The sequence below is a fragment of the Xyrauchen texanus genome, chromosome 50, assembly GCF_025860055.1.
Source record: "Xyrauchen texanus isolate HMW12.3.18 chromosome 50, RBS_HiC_50CHRs, whole genome shotgun sequence".
NCBI lineage: Eukaryota > Metazoa > Chordata > Actinopteri > Cypriniformes > Catostomidae > Xyrauchen > Xyrauchen texanus.
Window position 1 is genome coordinate 19633009 of NC_068325.1, and position 27936 is coordinate 19660944.

The 27936-nt window shown below is 38.5% G+C and overlaps 1 protein-coding gene across 1 annotated transcript in view; it reads left to right on the top strand.

The window, feature by feature from the left end:
- The window catches only part of LOC127641087 (stabilin-1-like), a 68141-nt gene that overhangs the window by 29536 nt on the left and 10669 nt on the right, over window positions 1–27936 (top strand). The window contains 31 exon segments of the mRNA XM_052123855.1: window positions 1–32; window positions 1157–1284; window positions 1373–1481; window positions 1582–1659; window positions 5328–5429; window positions 5535–5639; window positions 5729–5863; window positions 6004–6132; window positions 6221–6274; window positions 6421–6534; window positions 9846–10041; window positions 10228–10323; window positions 10426–10471; window positions 14609–14679; window positions 15280–15405; window positions 15692–15765; window positions 16468–16539; window positions 16640–16759; window positions 16844–16891; window positions 18620–18700; window positions 19383–19529; window positions 22248–22382; window positions 22846–22905; window positions 23164–23340; window positions 23709–23795; window positions 24439–24585; window positions 24714–24770; window positions 24893–25094; window positions 25172–25321; window positions 25463–25567; window positions 25912–26019. The exon segment at window positions 1–32 is cut by the window's left edge and continues 16 nt beyond it. Coding sequence (XP_051979815.1) covers window positions 1–32; window positions 1157–1284; window positions 1373–1481; window positions 1582–1659; window positions 5328–5429; window positions 5535–5639; window positions 5729–5863; window positions 6004–6132; window positions 6221–6274; window positions 6421–6534; window positions 9846–10041; window positions 10228–10323; window positions 10426–10471; window positions 14609–14679; window positions 15280–15405; window positions 15692–15765; window positions 16468–16539; window positions 16640–16759; window positions 16844–16891; window positions 18620–18700; window positions 19383–19529; window positions 22248–22382; window positions 22846–22905; window positions 23164–23340; window positions 23709–23795; window positions 24439–24585; window positions 24714–24770; window positions 24893–25094; window positions 25172–25321; window positions 25463–25567; window positions 25912–26019 — 3291 coding nt within the window.

Genomic DNA, 27936 nt, shown 5'->3' on the forward strand with positions numbered 1-27936 from the left:
CTGAATATTACAATTTTTATCGCCGCCTTGATGTAAGTACAAGTATTTTTATTTCAATATATTTGAAGTTAGCATGTTACTAAGCTATTATCACAATACTCTGATAAGTACACAATACTTTTCAATAGTGAATGAAATATGAATATATTTATATCAGTAGTATTTATAGTCATATTATGTATTGATAGTATAGTTATAGTATATATATATTTTTATTATCCATATTGTTTGCCTTCACTGTGATGCTAGTATGCTGCTTAGCATTTGGACAAAAGGTATGTTAGTAGGCAGCATAATAATGTTACCTGCCTTTTGGAATAGCCTTAAATGCTGCTTTAACCCTCCTATCGTATTGAAAAACGGCACCTTCCTTTGGTATTAATTTGTGACCAGAACAGTCAGATGTGTAACCATTTTTTTTAATGCTGATAATGATAAAAACATTTCATGTCCAAAAGATGGCTGTAAAGTTCCAATTATAGATGCCCTGGTGTGTGTGTTTGTGTGTTTGTGTGTTCTGTATTATCATCTCACCACTTCATTTCTGAGTGTGTGTGTGTGTGTGTGTGTGTGTGTTTAGCATTATAACTCATTTATTGTTTGAAATGTAAGAAATGTAAGAAAAGGCTCTGTGTTATAGTCTCACCAGCTCATTTGTGTGTGAGTGTGTATGTTTTGCACTGAGGATGTTTTAGAGTCTCACCCTGTCAGTTGTTTTCTGCATTGTGGCTGATTTATTGATTGTATTTGACAGATTAAAAAAAAATAGCTCTGTTTTTTGGTCTTTCCCATTCATTTTCAATGGTCAGTCAATTTTGTATACCTAGTGTAAAGATGTGACTTTATTTGATTTTTTTACGACAACTATGATTTATCGAATCAAGCCCAATTTTGTTTTGTATGTTCAGATGGCAAATGGAGGAAAAGTCACCAAGTCTTGCACTACTCAGATAAAGCAAACCATTTTTATTAAATGAGGAGACCGAATACCATCGGAGGGTTAAAATACTGCCTTCGTAACTATGTACCTAGCTTTTGAAAGGACTTGAACGCACCATGTTGTAGTAACATTATTTCATCCGAGAATAAATCTTAATTAATAATAACTTTCAAAAAAACATTTCTGTGGATATTATCAAAAATATTTTCTCTGCAGAGTCACATGGTCATTGAGAGTGACAGCAAAGTTACTGCTTTAGTTCCATCTAAAAGTGCTTTCATGAACCTCAGCAAATCGGAAGAGTTGTTTTGGTTCGATTATTACAGGATGCCTCACCTGCTGCAGTAAGTGTTTGTGCTGAGATCAATAATGAGATGCTCATATGAGAAATTACATCAGATCATCATTTTCTCCGTTTGCGATTTCCTGTAGAGTTCATTTTCTAGATGGGATCTACACCTCTGAAGACTTGAAGAAGCAAGTCGGTAAAACAGTCCAAACCATCGGCAAGACTAAATGGGAGATCCAAAGCAAAGGCAGGGTAACTATCACACAAACCCCACCCGTTTTTAATTATAGCCTTAAACTGCTCGCTTCCAACATCTGTGATGGTTACACATGTGGGACCTGTTCTCCCCTAGGAGCTCATGATCGGCAATGCTACGATTCTTGTTCCAGACCTAAAGGCAATCAATGGATGCATTCACATCATTGACAAGGTAATTATCAGAACGTTGCACAAATGATATCTGTGTTTCATTGATCAGCTGAGGCCTGTTTCCAGCTTCTGCATGACTCAAATTGTTCACTCAAATTGTTATTCTGATAATATAATTGGTAATGAAAATATTTGCATTAAATTATAAGAGTTCGTGAAGTGCCTCGTGAAGAAGCATTTTCACTATAGTGAACCCCACTGTATATTTGCTAGGAAAAAACCCCACACAAAATCTAAATAAATGCGGAGTCAACAAAAATGGAGTACATATTAATATACAATTAACAGTGAAACCTTTTACATGTGTTGGTCGAGTGGTCTTCTATTCTCAAGTTGTAGGTGATATATGATATTTTGATCTGATGTCGCTTTGGATGTGATTGTTTCCATATCATGGATCTAAGAAATGGGTGAGCAGTTGATTCCATATTACGTGATTTCAATGAATCAGAGATCGGACCACGGTGCGGTACAGAAGTGCAACGCACGTCTATGTGGGGACACCCAGTCTGGTGCCACTCTTGAATATGCTGCCTAAGTCAGTGTCCACAACTGACTAGAGCAATGCATAATGAGCTTGAAATATTTTTGAACAAATACACTCGCTAAATAGAGACTGAATGTGTCAAGTGGATCAAACAAAAAATGCATCAGACAAAACAATAAATGGGATGGATTGATGAACGAGCATTTTTTTTTCTTTCTTTCGGGAATCGAAGGTGCCGGAACGCCGTTCCGGACCGTACCGACCCAATTTAACCTCTGTGTGAACCTCTAGGCTAATGACGTCAACAAAAGCTAATTAGAGTCAGGAGTTGGCAAACCTGGCATCCAATTAATGAAACGATATTGGAGGTGTGGGTTAGAGATACTTTGACTCCTAAAAAGCACTCAAACATTTTGAGTTTGATTTTTACAAGAAGCGTCTGCTGACGTGGCCCATGCCTGGCATCTCAGAAGACCTATGATCAAGAATTGTTGCGTTGCATAGAGATGGAAAGGGATACAAAGTTATTTCAAAGAGTTTAGATATTCATCTGTACACAGTTAGACAATTTGTCTATAAATGGAGACGATTTTAGTACTATAGGTACTCTCACTAGAAGTGGCCGTCCAGCCAAGATGACTCAAATGGCACACTGCAGAATGCTCAATAAGGTAAATCCCTGGAGTGAAAGCTCACCATGATGGAAGCCGCTGCTTTCTAACAAAAACACTGCTGCATGCCTGAATTTTGCCAAAGACCATCTTGATGCTACTGGGAAAATATTTTGTGGACTAATGAAACTAAAGTTGAATTGTTTGGGAAGAACACTCAAATACTACATACCAACATGAAAACATCATCCCAACAGTTAAGTACGGTGGATCATGATTTTGGGCTGCTTTGCTGCTTCGGGGCCTGGACCAGTTGCCATCATCGAGGGATGAATTCCCAAGATTATCAAGATGCCCTACAGGATAATGTCAGGGTGGCTGTGCACCAGCTGAAGCTCAGTAGAAGTTGGGTGATGCAGCAGGACAATGACCGTAAACATCGATGTAAATCCACTACAGAATGGCTTCAAAAAAAGAAAATCCACATTTTGTGTGTCCCAGAGCAGAGATGCTGTGGAATGACCTCAAGAGAGCTGTTCACACCAGACATCCTAAGAATATGACTGATCTGAAGCAGTTCTGTAAGGAAGAATGGTCCAAAAATTCCTTCTGAACGTTGTGCAGGTCTAATCCGCAGCTACTGGAAAAGCTTGGTTACTGCCAAAGTCGGATCGACCAGTTATTAAATCCAAGGGTTCACTTACTTTTTCCACAACATGGCGAATGTATTAAATAAAGACATGAAAGATTATAATTATTTGTGTGTCATTAGCTTAAGCACATTGTGTTTGTCTATACTTCTGATAAAGATGAGCTCACATTTAATGACAGATTTAATTAATAAAGAGAACCAGCTAATTACAAAGGGTTCACATACTTTGTCTTGCCACTGTACTTGCTATAACATAAACCAATCAGAATACTTTAGCAACCACATAACATAATATAAACCAATCCGAACTCATTAGCAATGAAATAGCAACATGATCTAAACCAATCAGAACTCCTTAGCAACCACATAGCAACATGCTATAAACCAATCAGAACTCTTTAGAACACATTAGCGACATGATATAAACCAATCAGAACACATTAGCAACCACATAGCAACATGCTATAAACCAATCAGAACTCTTTAGAACACCTTAGCAACCACATAGCAACATGCTATAAACCAATCAGAACTCATTAGCAATGAAATAGCAACATGATATAAACCAATCAGAACTCCTTACCAACCACATAACAACATGATATAAACCAATCAGAACTCATTAGCAATGAAATAACAACATGATATAAACCAATCAGAACTCCTTACCAACCACATAACATCATGATCTAAACCAATCAGAACTCCTTACCAACCACATAACATCATGATCTAAATCAATCAGACTTGCCAACCACATAACATGATGATATAAACCAATCAGAACACCTTAGCAACCACATAGCAACATGCTATAAACCAATCAGAACTCATTAGCAATGAAATAGCAACATACTATAAACCAATCAGAACTCCTTACCAACCACATAGCAACATGATATAAACCAATCAGAACTCCTTACCAACCACATAACAACATGATATAAACCAATCAGAACACCTTAGCAACCACATAGCAACATGCTATAAAGCAATCAGAACTCATTAGCAATGAAATAGCAACATGCTATAAACCAATCAGAACTCCTTACCAACCACATAGCAACATGATATAAACCAATCAGAACTCCTTACCAACCACATAACAACATGATATAAACCAATCAGAACACCTTAGCAACCACATAGCAACATGCTATAAACCAATCAGAACTCATTAGCAATGAAATAGCAACATACTATAAACCAATCAGAACTCCTTACCAACCACATAGCAACATGATATAAACCAATCAGAACTCCTTACCAACCACATAGCAACATGATATAAACCAATCAGAACTCCTTACCAACCACATAACAACATGATATAAACCAATCAGAACACCTTAGCAACCACATAGCAACATGCTATAAACCAATCAGAACTCCTTACAACCACATAACATCATGATATAAACCAATCAGAACTCATTAGCAATGAAATAGCAACATGCTAAAAAGCACTCCATATGGGCAAGCACCACTCACATTTTCCTCACAACATGTCAAAATATATTTGTTTTTTCTGTTGTTTGCTACAAAATACTTTTCATAGTTTTGTATAAAAAATTGTTTAGACCCTGTGTAGACCACTTTACACATTTCCAGCGAAATGTCCCATTTTCTCCAATTACAAAAGAAAAATATCCACAATTACGTTCCCACAACTTTCCAAAAAAGTGGGGAAAATTGTGAATATGAAAACATTTGCAAGAATTATACAGCTAAACATGGTGGACACATCATTACAGCCTGTGAAAAGGTCCATTGTAGATGTAGTTTGCATACATTTAAACATTACATTGAAATCACAATGTAAACTCTAAATTGACATTTTTATCAGCATTTGTTTCCCTCTAGTTTAAGTTCTAAATAATAGTTGAGTGAAAATATAATAATACAAATTTGTTTCTCAGGTTCTTCAGCCACCGCTATCTGATTTCCCGCCACCTCCTCCCAGTCTGATGGAAGTCCTGAATAACACGCCAACATTCAGCCTCTTCACGAAAGCGGCACTGGTGCGATAACACCCTCAATACTTATAATACTGTGGGGTATGTTGTATTATGAATCATATTTTTCAACCTAAACTAAACACGATATTATTGTTTCATGGTTTTTAGAGCTACAACTTGTCAGACAATATCCCAACTAGAGATTACACCATTTTTGTCCCGTATGACAGCGCCGTACAGGAGTATCTGAATAAAACGAACTCTACACAACTGGTGAGTTTAGTTTTAAAGTCTTCTTGATTCCGCCAGGTTAAAAGTGACATGGGTTAATAAATCATTAAACAAATACTCTCTTCCAACAGCCCAAAGACATTGTGAAATATCACGTGATTTTAAGGGAGCAGCTCTTTCTCGAGCACTTGGGCGATGGACTCCTCAAACACACATTTTTGGGAAATGGCACTCAAATCATGTTTTCTGTGGACAGTGAAAATCAGGTATGGAGTAGCTTTATTTGAAAATAGCAAAAGCACACTTTTAAAGCAAAACATACACAAATACATTGTGTAAAGCTTGTATAATCCTTACAGTGTTTAGATTGAAACTCATGGTGGTAATAACCCTTTCTAAACTCTAGACTATGGCCAATGATGTCCCCATAAATGGAAGTTTTATTGAGACGTGGCATGGCATTGTGTTTGGCATCCCGCGTGTCTTAGATATCCACAAGAGCCACTGCAGTAAAGATGTGATTTTAAAAACCTATGTAAGTTTTACAATCAATCATTCACGCTAGTTTAAAGAATAATTACAGAATATGTAAAGAAACATTTTGTCTCTTTTGTTCTTCATAGGGTCAATGTGGAGATTGTAATGAAGCACCTAAATGCTTTCTTAAGGCCAAACCCGTAAGATCATATCAAGTCATTTAACCACAATCTTAAAAGCCTAATGGCTCCTGTCGGATGTTTCTTACCAGAGGTTTTCTATATGAAATATCTATATAAATATGCTTTGCAATAGAAATAATGAACTCTTCTTCTCATCTCTTAAGATGCAGTCAAAGTTCCCTCCAAATATGAAGTCAAATTGTAGATACAGGACAAGAGTTGGGAAGAAGAGAAAGATTGTACCGGGCTGTCGTATGGACTGTTTGAAAACAACAAAGGTATTTATTAGATTCGTAACATTTCATCGTTTTTAAGTTTGCAAACACTGATGCAAATGTTTGTATTTCCAACGGCAATACATTTTCCCATTTTACACTTAAGACGGACTACATACCAGAGTTTACGCTTCCTCGGAGAACATTGTAATTTCATTTATTTCAATAGAGCACAAGAGTGTCCACCCTCTTTTCAGCCACCTGGACTACAGAAGAAGTTTTACCATTAATTATCACCATAGACTTTTCTTAAAATCCGCCATTAAAGAGTTCCAAGCCATGAACCAAACCAACCAGCTCCGAAGTGGTTACAAACTTTGAGTTGAAACAAAATGTATTTGAAAATCAGGAAAAAGACAAAAGTACAAGACTGTGTACTTAATGCCTTTACTGATGGTAGGGCTGCAACTAACGATTATTTTGATAATCGATTAATCTAACGATTATTGTAACGATTAATCGACTATTCGCAGATTATTGCCACGAGTAATCATTCGCTCTTAACCGATTATTCAGCTTGTGTCCCGACTTAATAGGTTGTATTAAACGTGATTACTAACAATAAAGAGGACATGTTGCTATGCGGTTGCTGAAGTATTCTGATTGGTTTATAGCATGTTGCTGTGTGGTTGCTAAGGTGTTCTGATTGGTTTATAGCATATTGCTATGTGCTTGCTAAGGTGTTCTGATTGGTTTATAGCATGTTGCTATGTGGTTGCTAAGGTGTTCTGATTGGTTTATAGCATGTTGCTATGTGGTTGCTAAGGAGTTCTGATTGGTTTATAGCATGTTGCTATGCGGTTGCTGAAGTATTCTGATTGGTTTATGTTATAGCAAGTTAAGTGGCAAGACAAAGTATGTGAACCCTTTGGAATTAGCTGGTTTTCTGCATTTTAAAAATTCCTCTAAGTAACATTCACTGAATTAACGGGAAAAAAAAACTTTTTATTGAGTTTAATTCAGTAAAGAAATTCACTGAAAAAAATCTTATTTTTATCAAGTGTTTTCCATTTAAAATCGTCTAAAAAAAAACTAAATTACATTTGCTTTAAGAGGATGTATCTAAAATATAAGTGTATTTTTACTGCGAGTGCAGTAAAGACAAAATATACTTCTATTCAAGATCTATTCTCTAAAAGCACGTCTATATATCTTATATGCTGCTTTTCATGTCAATGCAACTTTTATTAAAGGATTTTTTGATATTTTTTAAATATTTGTATTTTTAATATTATATTCAACATTCTCAGAAAACATTAAACATCAACTAAATTAAATGTACGTTGTTTTAAAGGAGTTTTACATATTTATATCGGAAAACAAGCCAAAACAAAATAAATCAAAAACGTGTATTGTTGGGACGAAGACTTCAATTCTCTCACCTTTCTGTTCTTCAATCCATCCTTATTGCTTAACTCACAAAAAACAAACTCTCTCTTATTAATAAAGCTGCGTATTGGCAATTTTCTTCACGATCAGAAATGCACAGTGACATATATTATGATTCAATAAGTCGCGAGTCATCACGTTATAATCTAGCTGCAGCAAGCACTCGAGGGACGAGCGTCCCCGCGACAGAGTGAGTATCAGCCGGATGCAGTTTCAATCTCTCCCCCTTAGATCGGGACATTTGCGCAACTCAGAAGTGGCACTGACCGCACAGAGAAATGCCAGTTTCAGAGTTTGTAGTTATTTAAATGATCTGCTACTGTATTATTTGAACTTTAACATCCCATAAAGCATTGCGAATTACATAATTGAATTAAAAATTAAATATAAAACCTTGTTTATTATAAGTATTTAATCAGTATATCGCAAAATATTCAGAGTGTAGGAAGGCCGACTGGATTGTGTCATTCACAGTGCGTTATGGAAGTGGGTAGCTGCTACAGAGCTCTTTTGGTGCACTTTGTTTGCCGCGATTCTCTGATTGGTGGATTGTTTCTGGTGGATTGTTTCTTTTTAGGATCATAAGTCATCTAGTTCTTCACCAGGAAATTTGCTATAAAACACGATTTTGAAGTTACACAGACTGATGGCTTCAACAGGAGCATATACAATCAATTAACACCCTCTGAGCTTATAGTAGGACTTTTTTTAACCTCCTGAGACCCGAGCGTGACTGCTGTGTGCAATTTCCATTTCCCTATTTTTTAATTTGTACTAGTAGCACCTAATAAACAAGAAAAAAAGTTTTCCTAAAAATGTACGTCCACATACAGTATCTGGACAGCGGAAAAAAGTTGTGAAATTTTAAATAATTCCAAGCTATATCAAATTGTTTATTTTGTTTCCAGGAGTGTTGGTTATTCATGTATTTGAGACATTACAGAAATTACATCAGAAATTTGCATAATTCTGATACAAGTAATGGCCAGTATCAACCAATTGCCAACCATGTTAAAACAAAATTACATACAAAACATAAATTCAGAATTTTTGATCCACAGATGTGTTCATGTTGAAAGTTATTCAAAATAAGATTAAGATTTTGAGGGAATAATGTCCCAAAATCCACATATGTGGACGTCATGTTTATCAGTGCGCTGATACGCATAAAATGTATGCATTTTTTTAAGTGACATATCAAACAAAACTAGAGACGCTACCCTTTACACTCAAACATGTTTCAATTAAAAAACTTCAAGAGGTTTCTTACCAGAGGCACTTTTGTTGGCTCTGCACCCATAGAAGCGTTTAAGACATCATCGCCTTGTTGTTCTGTCACGTGACTCGGTGTGCCAAAAGTTTAACTCTTAAATGACAGTCTAGAGTCTTGAGAACAGTATTCAGTTGGTTTAAATTCATTTAAATATTTAAATGTATAGCGAAGTGAAAATACAATGTCCACGCATGTGTACGCTGGGTCGCACTAGGTTAAAGTTTCATAAGTTAACGTTAAAAATTAGTTCGCCAATGGAAAAATCAAAACTGACTGTTGCGTTCTATGTTGAAGGAATGTCACAAGGATGTTGAAGAAAAACAATTGCGAAAGTGATGTCCCGTAGAAGAAGACCGCTATAGTGCCTCTTGTGGCAATGTTGAAAATACATAGTATACTTGCGTTGTGATATGAATTGTGCCTTGACACGTTTCCGAATGCAATGACACATTAAATCAAGCTTGCATCAAGCTATTAAGTGCCCGTGTTCATGTACTTGCATAATTTTAGATTTTTTTTTTAACACTTTTTGAGGAAATCAACCTATAAATGGCTTACTTATAGTCTCTGCACATTAAATTGGAGTAGAAAAAAGTAATTTTACTTAAAAATGACATACTCTTTTTTTCTGGATCACCACGTCCCTTTGCAGGACCACTCCTGCTGTCCAGGATACTTTGGGCATGATTGCTTCAAATGTCCTGGGACTGTGGACAACTGGTGCTCCAACAACGGTCAATGCTACGATGGTCTGTACGGCAGTGGGAAGTGTGTATGTAATGAGGGCTTTCATGGAACTGCCTGTGAGATGTGTGAACCTGGCAGATACGGAAAAGACTGCAAGTCAGGTAACTCTAGATTGCACCTTTCTCAGTTATCCTTAACATCTGAATTAGTGGGCGAATTAGTCATCTCAATGGGAATCCGCGTGATCAGCAATCCTTCTTTGGAGATTTTGTTGGTGTTGTTTAAATATATAGAATTGTAGAACAAACCTGACATGTTATACAATGTTTTTTGTCATTGTTTGGCAGAATGTCACTGTGATTTTGGCAAGTGTTTGGATGGTATGGACGGAAATGGGCAGTGCATTTGTTTAAAAGGTTGGAAGGGAGTGAATTGTTCTGTTGGTCAGTATTAAAGTCAAACTGTAATATTCTTGGTCATATAACATATTCCTCACTGTGCCGATCCCTCCATTGATTTATTGTCATACAATTTTATTTTTACAGCAGTCGTTAATGATGCCTGTGATGGAATTTGTGATGTCAATGCCAAGTAAGTATGGTACAGTCAGCTGGTCATTATTCTGTATTATGGAACTGATGTTGATAATATATCCATTCTGCCATAGGATGATGACATCTCAGGTCATTACCTCATTTCTTGTTTACTGTGCTTAGCAAAGGTCACTCAAGCTACACCGCATTATTGATCGGGTAGAACTATTCTTTCGACCACTAAAGATAGCTTCACCAATAACCTTCTCAAATAATTAGTAAGCCAAAAGGTTCAGAAGAACTTGATGTAGTCACAGAAAATATATCTTCTCTAGCTCTCTTGATAGTGTCGACCCCCTTCGATTAAAGAAAATTTAAGAAAAAATCCCCACACCATGGTACAATGATCACACTCATGCTAACAAGAGAGCAGCTCAGAAAATGGGGAGGATAGTGTCTGTAGCTTCAAACAGGCACTAAAAGCTGCCAGGTCTGCATAATTTAGCAAACTCATAGAGAATAACCTCAATAATCCTATGTGTTTAATTAGTACTGTGGAGAAATTGGTAAGGAATAAACTTTGTCTGAACCAGATAATCCATCGCAACACAGCGGTAATGACTTTTTGAATTTCTTTACTGGTAAAATTGAAATAATCAGAAACAACATTGGAATTATGCAACCATCTGCCATAGCACCTAATAAGATAGTGTCTCATTATTCCCTATGAGAAACTTCAAAATTATCAAAACAATAACTTGTTAGGCCCAATACTGACCAAGCTCTCAAAAGAGGTGATTGCTGTAATTTCAGAACATCATCTTAATATTATTAACTCCTCATTATCCCAAGGTAATTTAGGATAGCATATATCAAACCTCATAAAGAAACCACAGCTTGATCCTGGAGAGTTGGCTCATTTTAGGCTGATTTAAAATCTCCCATATCGCAAAATAAACCCCAAAGGATGATCAGGAGAAGTGGATGGGTCTTGTATAACCCTAAAGAAGACAAATGGCAAATGACTGTATATAGCTTAGTGGTCATTAAAATTTTTTAATTGTAATCAATCGATTATTTTTATTTTTTTATTAAATTAAATGGCATGCCAATACTTCAATTATAACTAATTGCATATAATCAATATTTGCTGAGAAAGTCCCCAAACTGAAGATATTTTGGTAAAAAAATACAGAATTTTATACACATAGCTCTAGAAAAAATGAAGAGACCACTGCAAAATGAGACCACTGCAAAATGATAATTTTCTCTGGATTTAACCTTTATAGGTATTTGTTTGAGTAAAATGAACTTTTTGTTTTATTCTATAAAGTACTGACAACATTTCTCCCAAATTCCAAATAAAATTGTCATTTTGTCACAGTCTGTCTCCCTCGTGTTTCCTAGGACTCTTATATTGAAGTGTTTCCCCCGGAATATATTTCCCAGTATGCACTGCCCTCATCACTGCCATCTGTTCCTCATTGTTCTCACCTGTTTTCCATTCCCTCATTAGTTCTTGTTTGTATATATACACCCTCTAGTTTTTGCATTCCTTTGTCAGTTCTGGTTTATTGTTGTTTTGAGTTCCCATTTGTTGTTTCACTGTCATCATTTATATTAAAGCCTGCAAATAGATCCTACATCTCCTGTCTCATCTCAGCAACCATTCGTGTCACATTTAGAGCATTTATTTGCCGAAAATGTCAACTTGTCAAAATAACAAAAAAGATGCAGTGTTTTCAGACCTCCAATAATGCAAAGAAAAGTTCATATTGATTTTAAGCAACACAATACTAATGTTTTTAACTTAGGAAGAGTTCAGAAATCAATATTTGGACGAATAACCCTGATTTTCAATCACAGCTTTCATGTGTCTTGGCATGCCCTCTACCAGTCTTTCACATCGCTGTTGGGTGACTTTATGCCACTCCTGGTGCAAACATTAAACCATCTCGGCTTTGTTTGATAGCTTGTGGCCATCCATCTTCCTCTTGATCACATTCCAGAAGTTTTCAATGGGGGATCAGGTCTAGAAGTTTGGGCTGGCCATGACAGGGTCTTGATCTGGTGGTCCTACATCCACACCTTGATTGACCTGTCTGTGTGGCATGGAGCATTGCCCAATCCTCAGAGCTGGGGAACATTGTCAGAGCAGAAGGTAGCAAATGTTATTCCAGGATAACCTTGTACGTGGCTTGATTCATGCGTCCTTCACAAAGACAAATATGCCTGATTCAAGCCATGCTGAAGCAACAGGGTCATGAGTGCCCAAGCCTCATTGATGTGCATGGGGAGCAAAGGGTAGCCCGTCTGTAGCCGTGCACACTCCCGGCCCCACTCTCCTCCTCGTCACAACTATCTATCTATCTGCCTAATATATATATATATATATATATATATATATATATATATATATATATATATATACTCACCTAAAGGATTATTAGGAACACCATACTAATACTGTGTTTGACCCCTTTCGCCTTCAGAACTGCCTTAATTCTACGTGGCATTGATTCAACAAGGTGCTGAAAGCATTATTTAGAAATGTTGGCCCATATTGATAGGATAGCATCTTGCAGTTGATGGAGATTTGTGGGATGCACATCCAGGGCACGAAGCTCCCGTTCCACCACATCCCAAAGATGCTCTATTGGGTTGAGATCTGGTGACTGTGGGGGCCATTTTAGTACAGTGAACTCATTGTCATGTTCAAGAAACCAATTTGAAATGATTCAAGCTTTGTGACATGGTGCATTATCCTACTGGAAGTAGCCATCAGAGGATGGGTACATGGTGACCATAAAGGGATGGACATGGTCAGAAACAATGCTCAGGTAGGCCGTGGCATTTAAACGATGCCCAATTGGCACTAAGGGGCCTAAAGTGTGCCAAGAAAACATCCCCACACCATTACACCACCACCACCAGCCTGCACAGTGGTAACAAGGCATGATGGATCCATGTTCTCATTCTGTTTACGCCAAATTCTGACTCTACCATCTGAATGTCTCAACAGAAATCGAGACTCATCAGACCAAGCAACATTTTTCCAGTCTTCAACTGTCCAATTTTGGTGAGCTCTTGCAAATTGTAGCCTCTTTTTCCTATTTGTAGTGGAGATGAGTGGTACCCGGTGGGGTCTTCTGCTGTTGTAGCCCATCCGCCTCAAGGTTGTGCGTGTTGTGGCTTCACAAATGCTTTGCTGCATACCTCGGTTGTAACGAGTGGTTATTTCAGGCAAAGTTGCTCTTCTATCAGCTTGAATCAGTCTGCCCATTCTCCTCTGACCTCTAGCATCAACAAGGCATTTTCAGCCCACAGGACTGCCGCGATACTGGATGTTTTTCCTTTTCACACCATTCTTTTTAAACCCTAGAAATGGTTGTGCATGAAAATCCCAGTAACTGAGCAGATTGTGAAATACTCAGACCGCCCGCCTGGCACCAACAACCATGCCACGCTCAAAATTGCTTAAATCACCTTTCTTTCCCATTCTGACATTCAGTTTGGAGTTCAGGAGATTGTCTTGACCAGGACCACACCCCTAAATGCATTGAAGAAACTGCCATGTGATTGGTTGATTAGATAATTGCATTAATGAGCAATTGAACAGGTGTTCCTAATAATCCTTTAGGTGAGTGTATATTGTGTTTAATATATACAATCAATGCATATTGATTATCTCGTTACAATCGCACCTGTCAAGGGGTGGGATGCATTAGGCAGCAAGTGAATAGTCAGTTCTTGAATTTCATATGTTGAAAAAATGGGCAAGCGTAAGGATCTGAGCAACTTTGACAAGGGCCAAATTGTGATGGCTAGGCGACTTAATCAGAGCATCTCCAAAACGGCAGGTATTGTGGGGGGTTCCCGGTATGCAGTGGTTAGTACCTACCAAAAGTGGTCCAAGGAAGGACAACCGGTGAACCGCCGACAGGGTCATGGGCTCCCAAGGCTCATTGATGCATGTGGGGAGCGAAGGGTAGCCCGTCTGTAGCCAATCCATTTTGCGATTAAGTTCGTCCACATTCTTGCATCTTGCATCACATCTGCACTATTTTAAATTTTTGCCCATGGGAAAAGTTACGGTACTTGATAGAATGGATAGATTTATCTACAGTGATGTTTTTATAGTACAATAGCATAATAGATGATGTAGAATATTTCTGTTCATTTTATTTTATTTCAGTTGTATTTCAGGAACTCCTCCAACATGTTCTTGTACGGCTGGTTATAAGGGCAACGGGACGTTCTGCAAAGGTTGGTTTGGGTGTATTTAAGCTGCCTCTGAAATCTAACACTATACACTATGCACTCAGCCATTTAGTGTATGAAGTTTCAAAGCGTAGGGCCGTCTCAAATGGAAAATGAGCAATATTTTACTACACGGAAGCATTCTCTACTTTTCAGCTGACGAAAGTGACGTTTCAAATGCACATGATGTGTTGCCGCTAGCTTTAGCGTGTTAGCTAACCTGAGTCCAAAACGGTCTCAAATAATGTACATTTCACACAGCTTGTGGTGATGGTAAAGCATTCAACTCCAATTTGTAAAGTGTTGTCTTCACGGAAGTGTTAGTAGTTGCCACATTCGCCATTCGAACAATCCTTTTGTAAGGCCAGGTAACCTCGCCACTGCCGCTACGTAGGGCTAGCTGCGACCGTTAAGTTCATAAAGTCTTCAACATTTCACAAAAAGTACATCACCCTCAAAGTACCTAATGTTTCATTGCATTTTTTATTTAAACACACTCCTTATACAACAAAATTGTGTACAATAGTGCAGAAGTATGCAATTTGGAAGTGTAACTTGTAACCTTGTGAAGATTTTCTGATCTTTAAATCAATGCTACTTCCACAGAAATTGACCGGTGTGCCACAAACAATGGAGGGTGTTCAACATACGCAAACTGTACAAAAACTTTGCTTGGTGAAAGAAATTGTAAATGTATCAACGGCTACATGGGTGATGGTGTTGTTTGTCTCGGTAAGAGTGTTATTCACTTGCTGTGATATCTAAATGGGTGGTGCAGACCAATTTTAAATGACTTCTGAGTGTATCTGTGCAACATTTTATGTTGGTTTAGTAGAGAATCTTCATCGATACCTCTAGTATTTTGGTGTTGTTTTACAGTTGCACTTAGGCTATTTGTTGGCCTTGATGTCTTTGATTTTACTTCACGTGTGTTTCATTTCTGTAAGGTGTGCCTCAGGGTTCTGTATTGGGCTCAGTTGCATTCTTTGAAAGATGTATAATGGCATGTTTTCCACAGAAATCAATCCCTGTTTAGTGGACAATGGCGGATGTGATCGTAATGCTTTATGCATGAAAACTGGGCCAAACAGGGTTTGTTTCACTTTTTGACTTGATATATAACAACAATGGTTAAATGCATAATTCGTAATTTGTTTAAATGCTGCAGTAAGATGTTTGGACCAACTTTATATTAAGTAGCCTTCACTGCTATGTACTTAACCATTTGATACAGTGTACTTATTATGTACATACATGTTGTTGGATCGTAATTATATTTAAGTTACCCCAAAACCTAACTTTAACCCCTAATCCTAACACTACCCTTACTCCTAAACAGGGCTGGACTGGTAATCTGGCATACTGGGCATTTTCTCGGTGGGCTGACGCAATTTGGGCCGATCAGGGGCGGACTGGACATCGGGAGAACCGAGGGGTCCACGGTGGGTCGGCGGCGAAACAGGCCGAATGGGCCGCGATAAGCTAAAATGAGCCGCCGCGTTATGCAGAACGGACCACAAAATGCCGCCGCGATATGTAGAAAAGAACAGCAAACACCCCCCCAACAACTTTTGGGCCAGTTGCTATGTAAAATCCCGGGACGATTTCTCTTCCCAGTCCAGCCCTGCTCCTAAACCTACCCGTACCTCAACCTCAGTAGCAGCAATTGTGGGCATTTTGCAGAGCAACATGTAGTTACACTGTAAATACATATTCTTGTATGTATTTCATGTTAGTACGTAGTAGTTAAGGCCAGATGTTTTTTTAATGTGTTGAGTGTTGTATGTATACCAGGTCGCGTGCACTTGCAAGCTTGGTTTTATTTCCCGTGGTCATACATGTCTGGCAGGCAATCCATGTCGGAAGGTAATATATTTAACAGACAAAATGATTTACTTTAATCCTCATCTGATGTAATTTCTTAGATGTAAAAGAAAAAAAAAACATTTATTTTATTTCATTGCAGAATAATGGTGGTTGCAGTCTTAATGCTGCTTGCAAATACCTCGGCGATGGGGAGCGCAATTGCACGTGCTATAATGGCTACAAAGGCGACGGTTTTCAGTGTGCTGGGACTGTCAGGAGAGTCAGTATGATTGAAGATTAATTTGACATTTTATTGAATGACAAATTCTGCTTTTGATTTGAATCTTAATGTTGCTTGTCACAGGAAATTCTGCACAAACCCGAGGCTGCATGGTTACGAAGAAATTTTGGCGTAAGTTTCTTCCAATTTAAAATTTAAATATAGATATTTTCCTTTTTTTGTCCTTTTGAAATATTTCAAATACAGTGAGGAAAATAAGTATTTGAACACCCTGCTATTTTGCAAGTTCTCCCACTTAGAAATCATGGAGGGGTCTGAAATTGTCATCGTAGGTGCATGTCCACTGTGAGAGACATAATCTAAAAAAACAAATCCAGAAATCACAATGTATGATTTTTTTAACTATTTATTTGTATGATACAGCTGCAAATAAGTATTTGAACACCTGAGAAAATCAATGTTAATATTTGGTACAGTAGCCTTTGTTTGCAATTACAGAGGTCAAATGTTTCCTGTAGTTTTTCACCAGGTTTGCACACACTGCAGGAGGGATTTTGGCCCACTCCTCCACACAGATCTTCTCTAGATCAGTCAGGTTTCTGGGCTGTCGCTGAGAAACACGGAGTTTGAGCTCCCTCCAAAGATTCTCTATTGTGTTTAGGTCTGGAGACTGGCTAGGCCACGCCAGAACCTTGATATGCTTCTTACAGAGCCACTCCTTGGTTATCCTGGCTGTGTGCTTCGGGTCATTGTCATGTTGGAAGACCCAGCCTCGACCCATCTTCAATGCTCTAACTGAGGGAAGGAGGTTGTTCCCCAAAATCTCGTAATACATGGCCCCGGTCATCCTCTCCTTAATACAGTGCAGTCAGCCCTGTCCCATGTGCAGAAAAACACCCCCAAAGCATGATGCTACCACCCCCATGCTTCACAGTAGGGATGGTGTTCTTGGGATGGTACTCATCATTCTTCTTCCTCCAAACACGGTTAGTGGAATTATGACCAAAAAGTTCTATTTTGGTCTCATCTGACCACATGACTTTCTCCCATGACTCCTCTGGATCATCCAAATGGTCATTGGCAAACTTAAGACGGGCCTTGACATGTGCTGGTTTAAGCAGGGGAACCTTCCGTGCCATGCATGATTTCAAACCATGACGTCTTAGTGTATTACCAACAGTAACCTTGGAAACGGTGGTCCCAGCTCTTTTCAGGTCATTGACCAGCTCCTCCCGTGTAGTTCTGGGCTGATTTCTCACCTTTCTTAGGATCATTGAGACCCCACGAGGTGAGATCTTGCATGGAGCCCCAGTCCGAGGGAGATTGACAGTCATGTTTAGCTTCTTCCATTTTCTAATGATTGCTCCAACAGTGGACCTTTTTTCACCAAGCTGCTTGGCAATTTCCCGTAGCCCTTTCCAGCCTTGTGGAGGTGTACAATTTTGTCTCTAGTGTCTTTGGACAGCTCTTTGGTCTTGGCCATGTTAGTAGTTGGATTCTTACTGATTGTATGGGGTGGACAGGTGTCTTTATGCAGCTAACGACCTCAAACAGGTGCATCTAATTTAGGATAATAAATGGAGTGGAGGTGGACATTTTAAAGGCAGACTAACAGGTCTTTGAGGGTCAGAATTCTAGCTGATAGACAGGTGTTCAAATACTTATTTGCAGCTGTATCATACAAATAAATAGTTAAAAAATCATACATTGTGATTTCTGGATTTTTTTTTTAGATTATGTCTCTCACAGTGGACATGCACCTACGATGACAATTTCAGACCCCTCCATGATTTCCAAGTGGGAGAACTTGCAAAATAGCAGGGTGTTCAAATACTTATTTTCCTCACTGTATATTTGACATAACTACATGTGCTAATTACAAATTTGTGTGTTTTATAGGTATTCAAAATCAGAGATTTATTCAGTTCAGGGCCTTTCACTGTGTTTGTTCCTCATGCCGATTACGCTGATAACTTCACGGTACGCTCACAAACAATTACATCACACAAAAATATTTTAACATATTTTCAAGCCATGTCTTTCAATGTGCACATAAAGGTGTAGATACATGCCATTCGCAACTGATTTTATGTTGGGAGGTACTTGATTGGATTTTAGGGGCGGCTATGGCTCAGTTGGTAGAGCGAGTCGGCCACTATTCCCAGGGTTGGTGGTTCGATTCCCGGCCCACACGACACCATATGCCAAAGTGTCCTTGGGCAAGACACTGAACCCCAAGTTGCTCCCAATGGCAGGCTAGCACCTTACATGGCAGCTCTGCTGTCATTGGTGTTTGAGTGTGAATGGGACATGGGTAAAGCGATTTGAAAACTGCTAAGGTGAAAAAAAGCGCTATATATGTGCAGACCATTTACCATTTATCCATCAATAATTGATTGGCTCATGAAAAATGGTAGCCAGGTGGTTGGATGGTAGGTGTTGAAAAGTAAGAGGGCTTCATGATGTCATCAGAAAAGGGAAGTTGTTTCAGAGGCGGAGCAAATGATAACATTTGAATAATTTGAGAAGACAAAAAGCTTTGACTGTTCCACCCAATTTCAGTTGCCCATTTGTCTGGTAGAGCTTTTACATATTTCTATTAAATTATAACTACATTTCATGTTTTGTGTGATTAATATATATTTTTTTCCTGTTTGAGCAGATTGAAGCATGGGTAAATAAAAGCTACGTTCCAGATCTGATGAGGTACCACATTGTTGGTTGTGAAGAACTGCGTGAATCCGACCTGAAGTCCGTTAAAGAGGTGGTTACCAGTAGCGGATATAAATTACACTTCAGTGTCAGAGATGTGAGTCCTTTTCAAATACTCAAATGCAATTTTATAAGTTAACATATTAGACATTTATAAGTGTTGTTTGTCAAGGCAAGCATTTTGCTCATTTTTGGGGTTAGGGGTTTGAATAAGAAAGTCCTACAAGGTGTATATCCACACAGCATGTCATCTAAGTAAGTAGCAGGACGACCTTTTCTTCATTCTTCGCAAGCACGCAAGGGCAAATGATGGGAGCTTGAAATTTCCCGCCAAATTTAACCAGACAGCTCTTAATGTAAAATAAGTATTGCGTTGGCTTGAAAAATTAATAAAACAAAAAACTGTTATTCTACAAATGTAGGGGTTTTCCAGAATCCCTAAAACGAGACCAAAATATCTGACTGTACCAGAGACTATTTAGCAGAGATGGGCTTCTATTTAAATAAATTGGAATGCCCAATGGTCAATGTATGGAGAAGGGAAATCCTACATTTCAGGTAAAAGAGCCAATCACTATTAAGATACAGACATCGCCTGTTAATGAACTCGACAACATCCATGCGCATGAGCTGCACAAGCCGGGAAAATTGTGGGGGCGGGGGGCACAATTTAAGATTCCAGTGTTGTCAGATTTTACTGCTGATTTGAAATATGTTCTTTGATCGTAATTTTTACCAACCATTTTGGAGTCTTTACATGGTCTTTACCCATTCAAGTAGATCAGAACTGCACTGTCATGACTGGAAATAGCTCTCAGAGAGTGTTCCAAAGATGGCCGCCAATGGACTGACTTGCTAGAAAGACTTTGCTGTATTTCCTCCTAAAGCTTTCAAGCTACATCCACCTAACTTGGCACAGACCTTGAAACTGTTCTGACTCAGGATGATATAACTTTTCGAACTGATCGGACATGTGGTTTTCCTGTAACAGATGATAAAACATCTGAAAAAATCCTATAGACTTATTTAGGCAGAATGGGCGTGTTCATTTGTCAAACCATTCATATGTAAACACACACAAGACCTTTAAGCTTCTATCTATCTATCTATCTATCTATACATCTATCTATACATCAGTCACATCTGTCTGTCTGTCTATCTATTATACATCAGTCACATCTGTCTGTCTGTCTATCTATTATACATCAGTCACATCTGTCTATCTGTCTGTCTATCTATACATCAGTCACATCTGTCTATCTGTCTGTCTATCTATACATCAGTCACATCTGTCTATCTGTCTATCTATCTATACATCAGTCACATCTGTCTATCTGTCTGTCTGTCTATCTATACATCTGTCACATCCATCTGTCTATCTATCTATCTATCTATCTATAGTCAGTCTATCTATCTATCTATCTATCTGTCTGTCTGTCTGTATGTATATCTAACTAACTATCTATCTATACATCAGTCACATCTATCAGTCTATCTATACATCTGTCACATCTATCAGTCTATCTATCTATCTGTCTATCTATCTCTCTCTATCTATCTATCTATACATCAGTCACATCTGTCTGTCTGTCTATCTATTATACATCAGTCACATCTGTCTATACATCAGTCACATCTGTCTATCTATCTATACATCAGTCACATCTGTCTGTCTATCTATACATCAGTCACATCTGTCTATCTGTCTATCTATCTATACATCAGTCACATCTGTCTGTCTGTCTGTCTGTCTATCTATACATCTGTCACATCCATCTAGCTAGCTATCTATCTATCTATCTATCTATCTATCTATCTATCTATCTATCTATCTATCTATCTGTCTGTCTGTCTGTCTGTCTGTCTGTCTGTCTGTCTGTCTGTATATCTAACTAACTATCTATCTATACATCTGTCACATCTATCAGTCTATCTATCTGCCTGTCTGTCTATCCATCTATCTATCTCTCTCTATCTATACATCTGTCACATCTATCTATCTGTCTATACATCAGTCACATCTGTCTGTCTGTCGATCTATCTATCTATCTATCTGTCTGTCTGTATATCTATCTATCTATCCATCTATCCATCAGTCACATCTATATATCTGTCTGTCTAACTAACTAACTAACTAACTATCTATAGATACATCTGTCACATCTATCTATCTGTCTGTCTATCTATATACATCAGTCACAGCTGTCTGTCTGTCTATCTATCTATCTATCTATCTATCTATCTATCTATCTATCTATCTATCTATCTATCTATCCATCAGTCACATCTATCTATCTGTCTGTCTGCCTGTCTGTCTGACTATCTATATGTCATATCTATCTATCCATCTATACATCAGTCACATCTATATATCTGTCTGTCTGTCTATCTGTCTATCTATCTCTCTCTATCTATATGTCTGTCTAACTATCTATCTATCTATCTATCTATACATATGTCACATCTATCTGTCTATCTATCTATCTATCTGTCTGTCTGTCTGTCTGTCTGTCTGTCTGTCTGTCTGTCTATCTATCTATCTATCTATCTATCAGTCACATCTATCTGTCTGTATGATGATCTAATAAAATCCTCCATAGTGTGTATTTAATATGATTTAAATGATCTAGTTTATTTATCAACAGAAGTAGATAAATAGTTGTAGTAAATAAAAAAGAAGCATGGGTTAGTGACCAAAATCGAAGATTAACTTGAGGTTTTTATGCTAAATATGTTTCTCTCTAGCATTAGCACTCATTAGCATTAGCATCATAACTAGCAAGTCTTGAACCCTTTGCTTTGTGTTGTCTCTCAGGGTGTTGTGTACATCAACAACAATACGAAGATCATCACGAGTGATTATGAGTGTTCCAATGGAGTCATACATTTCATAGACAAGGTCCTCTCTCCGTACCAACCGACGGACCAGATGGCAGAGATAAACACTGATGTATGTAACCAATGGCCACCATCATTTTTTTTAGTTATTTTTGCTGTATAATATGACACGATGCAGCATCATGGCACAGACATTTCTCAGTTTAACAAGGAAATTGTTGTAAGGTTGTTAATTGTTCGCCAAAAATTTGCATTATTAATTTAACTGATCTAGAATAGTAATTTAATATTTAAATAAGTGTTTACCATCCTGAAGATCTTCTATCAGTTAGAGTAACACGTTAGGACCCTTACCATTACATTAGGATTATCTAAAGATCTACTTATCATATCACAATTTCTTTGGGTTTGTTAATCTTTGGCTCATTATTTGAATAATCGGTTTCATTTATTCACGTTAACGAGAAACATCCCTCTCATTTTTGGCGGAAAACAATGGTGGAAAAGATTACTTAGTGCACCTTTAGATGATTTAGTTTCATAATGTTAAGTTCAACTCTTTATTTATGTTGCAGTTGAATGTTACTGCCGCTGCTGAACAATATGGCTTTAAAATCTTCAGTAAGCTTCTACAGGTAATAAGTCAAGTCATTTTTATGTGCATGCCATCTTTCATATAACACATTGTTTCAAATCAGCCAAAATATTACAGTTGTTGTTTCAGTCTAGATCTATTAGTCTCAGTTTAAGTGATGACAGATGATGATGCACTTTCTGGGGTTTGAACTCATAACCTTACTTGTCCACTTTGATTATTCTTTTCAGTTTTGCCAGGTTTCCAAAAACATTGTATAACTTTATGCCTGTGTTTTCCTCTGTTCCAACGTAAACAGGATGCGGACATGATGCATGTGGTGCTACATCGACTCTTCTACCCTTTCACCATGTTCTGGCCAACAGACAATGTTTTCAACAATCTCCCCGAGGAGAGAAAAACGTGGCTGTACAGTGAAGACCACCGTGACAAACTACAAGCCTATCTCAAAGCTCACATAGTTCGCGACCAGAGGGTTTGAGACTGTCAACAAATTATTTAGATTATTCTGGTGGCGTCAAAAGGACGTTTAGATTGTTTTAAACGAATAGTAAGACCTAAAAATGAAACATGATTTACCGTCATGTCGCTCTGAAGCCCCAAAAAGGACAAAAAAAAGCTAATTGAGGAACAGTCTGAAATTTAAGTCGAAAATCACTCTCAAAACTCATATTTTCAAATATGGTGATTTAAGACGTGTAACAAAAGGATTGGCGTCAATGATCCCAAATGCAATTGTTTCCACGAGTCTTGCAACCAGTTAAAGTCATACCTGTTTGGTACAACATAAAATTTGAAAGTTGAACTGTAAAGTGTTTTTATTTTTGTATGTACGGTTTACAGACTTTTGCTGTCGCTCTTCCTACTGAGAAAAAAGTCGAAACGTTGTTTGGAACCGAGCTCACCTTCAGCTGCAACAAAGATTTAATTGTGAGGGTTTTTTCCGTCTGTACCTTTAAGATGTCAATAATACAATTTAAGCTCCTCAACAGAATATTTACCACAAAAATAAATTATGACTCCAAAAAAAGGCTAAAATCTGGTTTACAGTGAGGCACTTATAATGGAAGTGAATGGGACCAGTCCGTAAACGTTAAAATACTCACTGTTTCAAAAGTATAGCCACAAGACATAAACAATATGTGTTAACATGATTTTACTGTGATAAAATCACATATTAACCACATATGTGGAAAGTTATATCCAGTTTTACAACTGCATGGCCATGACAACATAATGCTGTAAAGCATATAACCCTAAAACGACTGTAAAAACGACAATTTAAACAATTTAAATAGCACTCAAGTTTGAACAGAAGGATTAATGCAAGTTGTTTTGTAAAATTATAAGCTTCACATTTCTGCCTTTAAACCCTCCAACAATTGGCCCCATTCACTTCCACTGTAACCTCCATTTTTGAGTCGAAAAGACTTCTTGTGGTAATCAAAATGATCCCACAAATGCTGTCGATTGAGCTTACCCAGAATATTCCTTTTAGTTGACATGCTGACAACAATTTCATAAATTGTGTTTTAACTTGTAATTATAATTGTTACATTTTCTCACCCCTCAGGGCGACATATTAATCGGTGGAAATAATGCCAGAATCATATCGCGAAACATGCTGTTTGATTCAGGAATCGCTCATGGGATCGACCAGCTTCTGGAGCCTCCGAGCATCGGCGCTCGCTGTGATGACTTTGAAAGCATCGGGATAAAGGTGCAAATCTTTCAGATTTTGATTTGATACAAAGATCATGTTCATGTTGTCAAATATATTTACAAACCCTTGAAGTGATTTGAAGGTTGAAATGCATTATAACCATGCAACATGTTCATTGTCTTTAGGGACTTTGTGGTTCTTGCACTGAGCCACCACCATGTCCCTTTGGAGCCAAAGACACAGTGAGTGCATCTAGTTATTGTTGGTTTGTGGTTACATTTATAAGCGTGCAACTGTCAACACGTTTTAAACTTGTGTTTAACTCCTAATCCAGACTAATCTGTGTTTCGATGTGTTCTTGCAGAACAAAACTGCCGTTTGTAGACGACCCTACATGCTTTATATGCATAGATATCCATATTCTATGATGCGTAGTTATGACAGTATTTACTCGCACGGCTATGGATACAACTCCTACAGAGATAGGCTTGGCTGTGTTCGTAACTGTACAAAAATGGTATGGACTTTCAAGTGTTGTAAAAACCACTATGGAAGAGACTGTCAAGGTGAGAAATTAAAATTGGTGTACATTAAAGTGCTTCTGATGCAAGATAAGTTTATCTCAAGTGGGTTTGTGCTTTAGTGTGTCCTGGTGGTCTGGAGGCACCTTGTGGCGAGCACGGCGACTGTGATGACGGCCATCTTGGGACTGGGAGATGTAAATGTCACACAGGTTTTGCAGGCACTGCTTGTGAGCTGTGTGAAAAGAATCACTTTGGGCCAAACTGCACAGGTACTGCAATAAACCGAATTTAAAACCGCAAATCATTCTTTAGAGTAAGTATAACGAAAACTTACGAAATTGTACATTTTGCATGAAGAAAATGAGGCCAAATTTCAGGACCATTAAGATTTTTGTCTTCTTTGCTCACAGCATGTAACTGCACCAGCAGTGGCAAGTGTGATGATGGTCTAGATGGTATCGGCAGCTGTTTCTGTCAAGAGGGATGGACGGGCGCAAGCTGTGACGCAAAAATCGGTAAGAGCAACGGTTGCCAAACGTCAAATGGAAAACTCTGGCACAGTTTCTTGGTTAAATACAAGTTAATATCTATCAATAGCAAGGACATAGATTTGGCTTGAACTTTGGGGGTGGTGGGGGGGGTTGGGTTGCAGCGTGTAGCATTTATCCATGTTTCCACTGATCATGGTATAAATAATGGAGGGTTGTACATGCTCGAATCAAGAGCTTGTGAATCATAATCGAATCAAATCAGGAAATCCATATCGATAGCTAGCCAGGATATCGGTCAATTTCTATCAAAGTTGTGTTTGATAAAACGTAACTTTCCTTTAACCAAAACTTCCTTTTCCTTTCAACAGAAGTCAAGCCGGTCTGCTCTCCAGTGTGTGATCTCAACGCGGTATGCCTCCCTGAAAATCAGTGCGAGTGCGTACCACCCTATGAAGGAAATGGCATCAACTGCACTGGTGTGTTCTGGATAGCATCTCTTGTATTACATTATGTCTGAACGAGACATGGTGCATAAGGCAACAAGGCAACCCGCTCTACCAACTGAGCGGCTGTGGCTCAGTTGGTAGAGCGGGTTGGCCACTAATCGATGTGGTGGTTTGAATCCCGGCCCACACGACTCCACATGCCGAAGTGTCCTTGGGCAAGACACTGAACCCCAAGTTGCTCCCAATGGCAGGCTAGCACCTTACATGGCAGCTCTACCGCCATTGGTGTATGAATGTGTGTGTGAATGGGTGAATGTGTCACAATGTAAAGCGCTTTGAATACTGTTAAGGTTAAAAAGGTGCTGGGCCGGGCTAGAATGTCGCACGCCCGGTCCCCAATCGGCCTGATGGGGCGCGCGAGGGATAAAGGGGGCCAGTGACGACGTTTCGAGAGAGAGAATTACGGACATGTCCGTAAACGATCTCTCTCTCTCCCGCATGATCCCCTGCAGTCGACCTTTATCCCTCACAGAGGCATAATTAGCCTAATACGGGACCGGGTGTGTAGGATCACGACCCGGCCCCGCCCTCCGCCCTGCCACACTTATTTTAGCAGCGTAGCGAAAAGATTGGAACGCAGGTGCCTGGAGATGCATTTTTCTTAGATTCAAATGTTTTATTTGTTGATTGTCAAACTAAATACAGAATAAAGCAAAGTGTACATGTACAGAGTCAACCATTATCCCCCTTTAACCCCCATTAATTCCCTATCCCCCTCCCAGTCCCCAACCCCCAACAAACATTCCTGTGGTCCAAGCCTGAGTATTGACATATAAACACAAAGAAAAAGAAGAAAAAATAAAAGGTTTCTCTCCACATGTTCCTCATTGACAGCCTTCCAGAAAGGTCATATATTTGTCCCATTTCTTACCATATGCATCTAATCTGCTAAACTGTTTATATGACATCTTTTCAAATGCTGCCACCCTGCCCAATTCAGTGAACCATTCTTGAAATGAGGGAGCGCCAATTGACTTCCATCCTTTAAGATTGATCTGTCTGCCAATCAAATACACTAGTTTGGACCCAGATTTTTGTATATTTGTCACCTACTTTAATAACCGCCCCAGCATTCAATATACATAGTCTGGAGCCAAATGAAATTTGAGTATCTAAAACCTCACAGATAAAATTCTGGACTCTTGCCCAGAATTTTTGATTCTTAGTGCAGAACAACAGAGCATGGGCCATGTCTCCATCCTCCAAATGACATTGCCAGCAGTTAGGTGTGTCTTTTAATCCAAACCTAAACAATCAAGTGGGAGTCCAGTAGAAATGATGCAAAATCTAAAAATGAATAAGGCGTACCCCTCTTTCCCACTCCCCATCCTCTAATACCAAGTTCAAATCTCTTTCCCATAACCTCTTAAGAGCTGTTAAGGCTCAATCACCAAGACTCTGAATCAATGAAGAATAATACACTGATGCTTCATGCCCCTTTACAAAGCCTTTGAGCACAATACAGAGAATGTCTGCAGATTTAGGAGGTGTGTACTGCCACCAAAAATGGTACAAATTTAAATGGTGCAAATGTAAATACCTGAACAATTTAGACCTAAAAATCCCAAATTGCTGTGTTATATTTTCAAATGATCTCAAAGCTCCATTTTCATAAAGGTCACCAAGTGTAGCAACACCCCTCTCCATCCATTCTTTACAGCAAAAGGGGGACTTGTTAACACACAATTTGGGGTTCAGCCATATGCTTGAGGAAACATTTAGGTAAATATCAAAATTGAACAAGCGGGAAACTTTTGTCCATACTGAATGTAAGTGTGAAATAATGGGATGCATTTTTACTTCTCCAGGTAGTTTGACAGAAAGACTTTGCAATGGCGAGATTGGGGCAAAGCCCACTTCTTCATTGCAGTACCAGGGAGGGGCTCT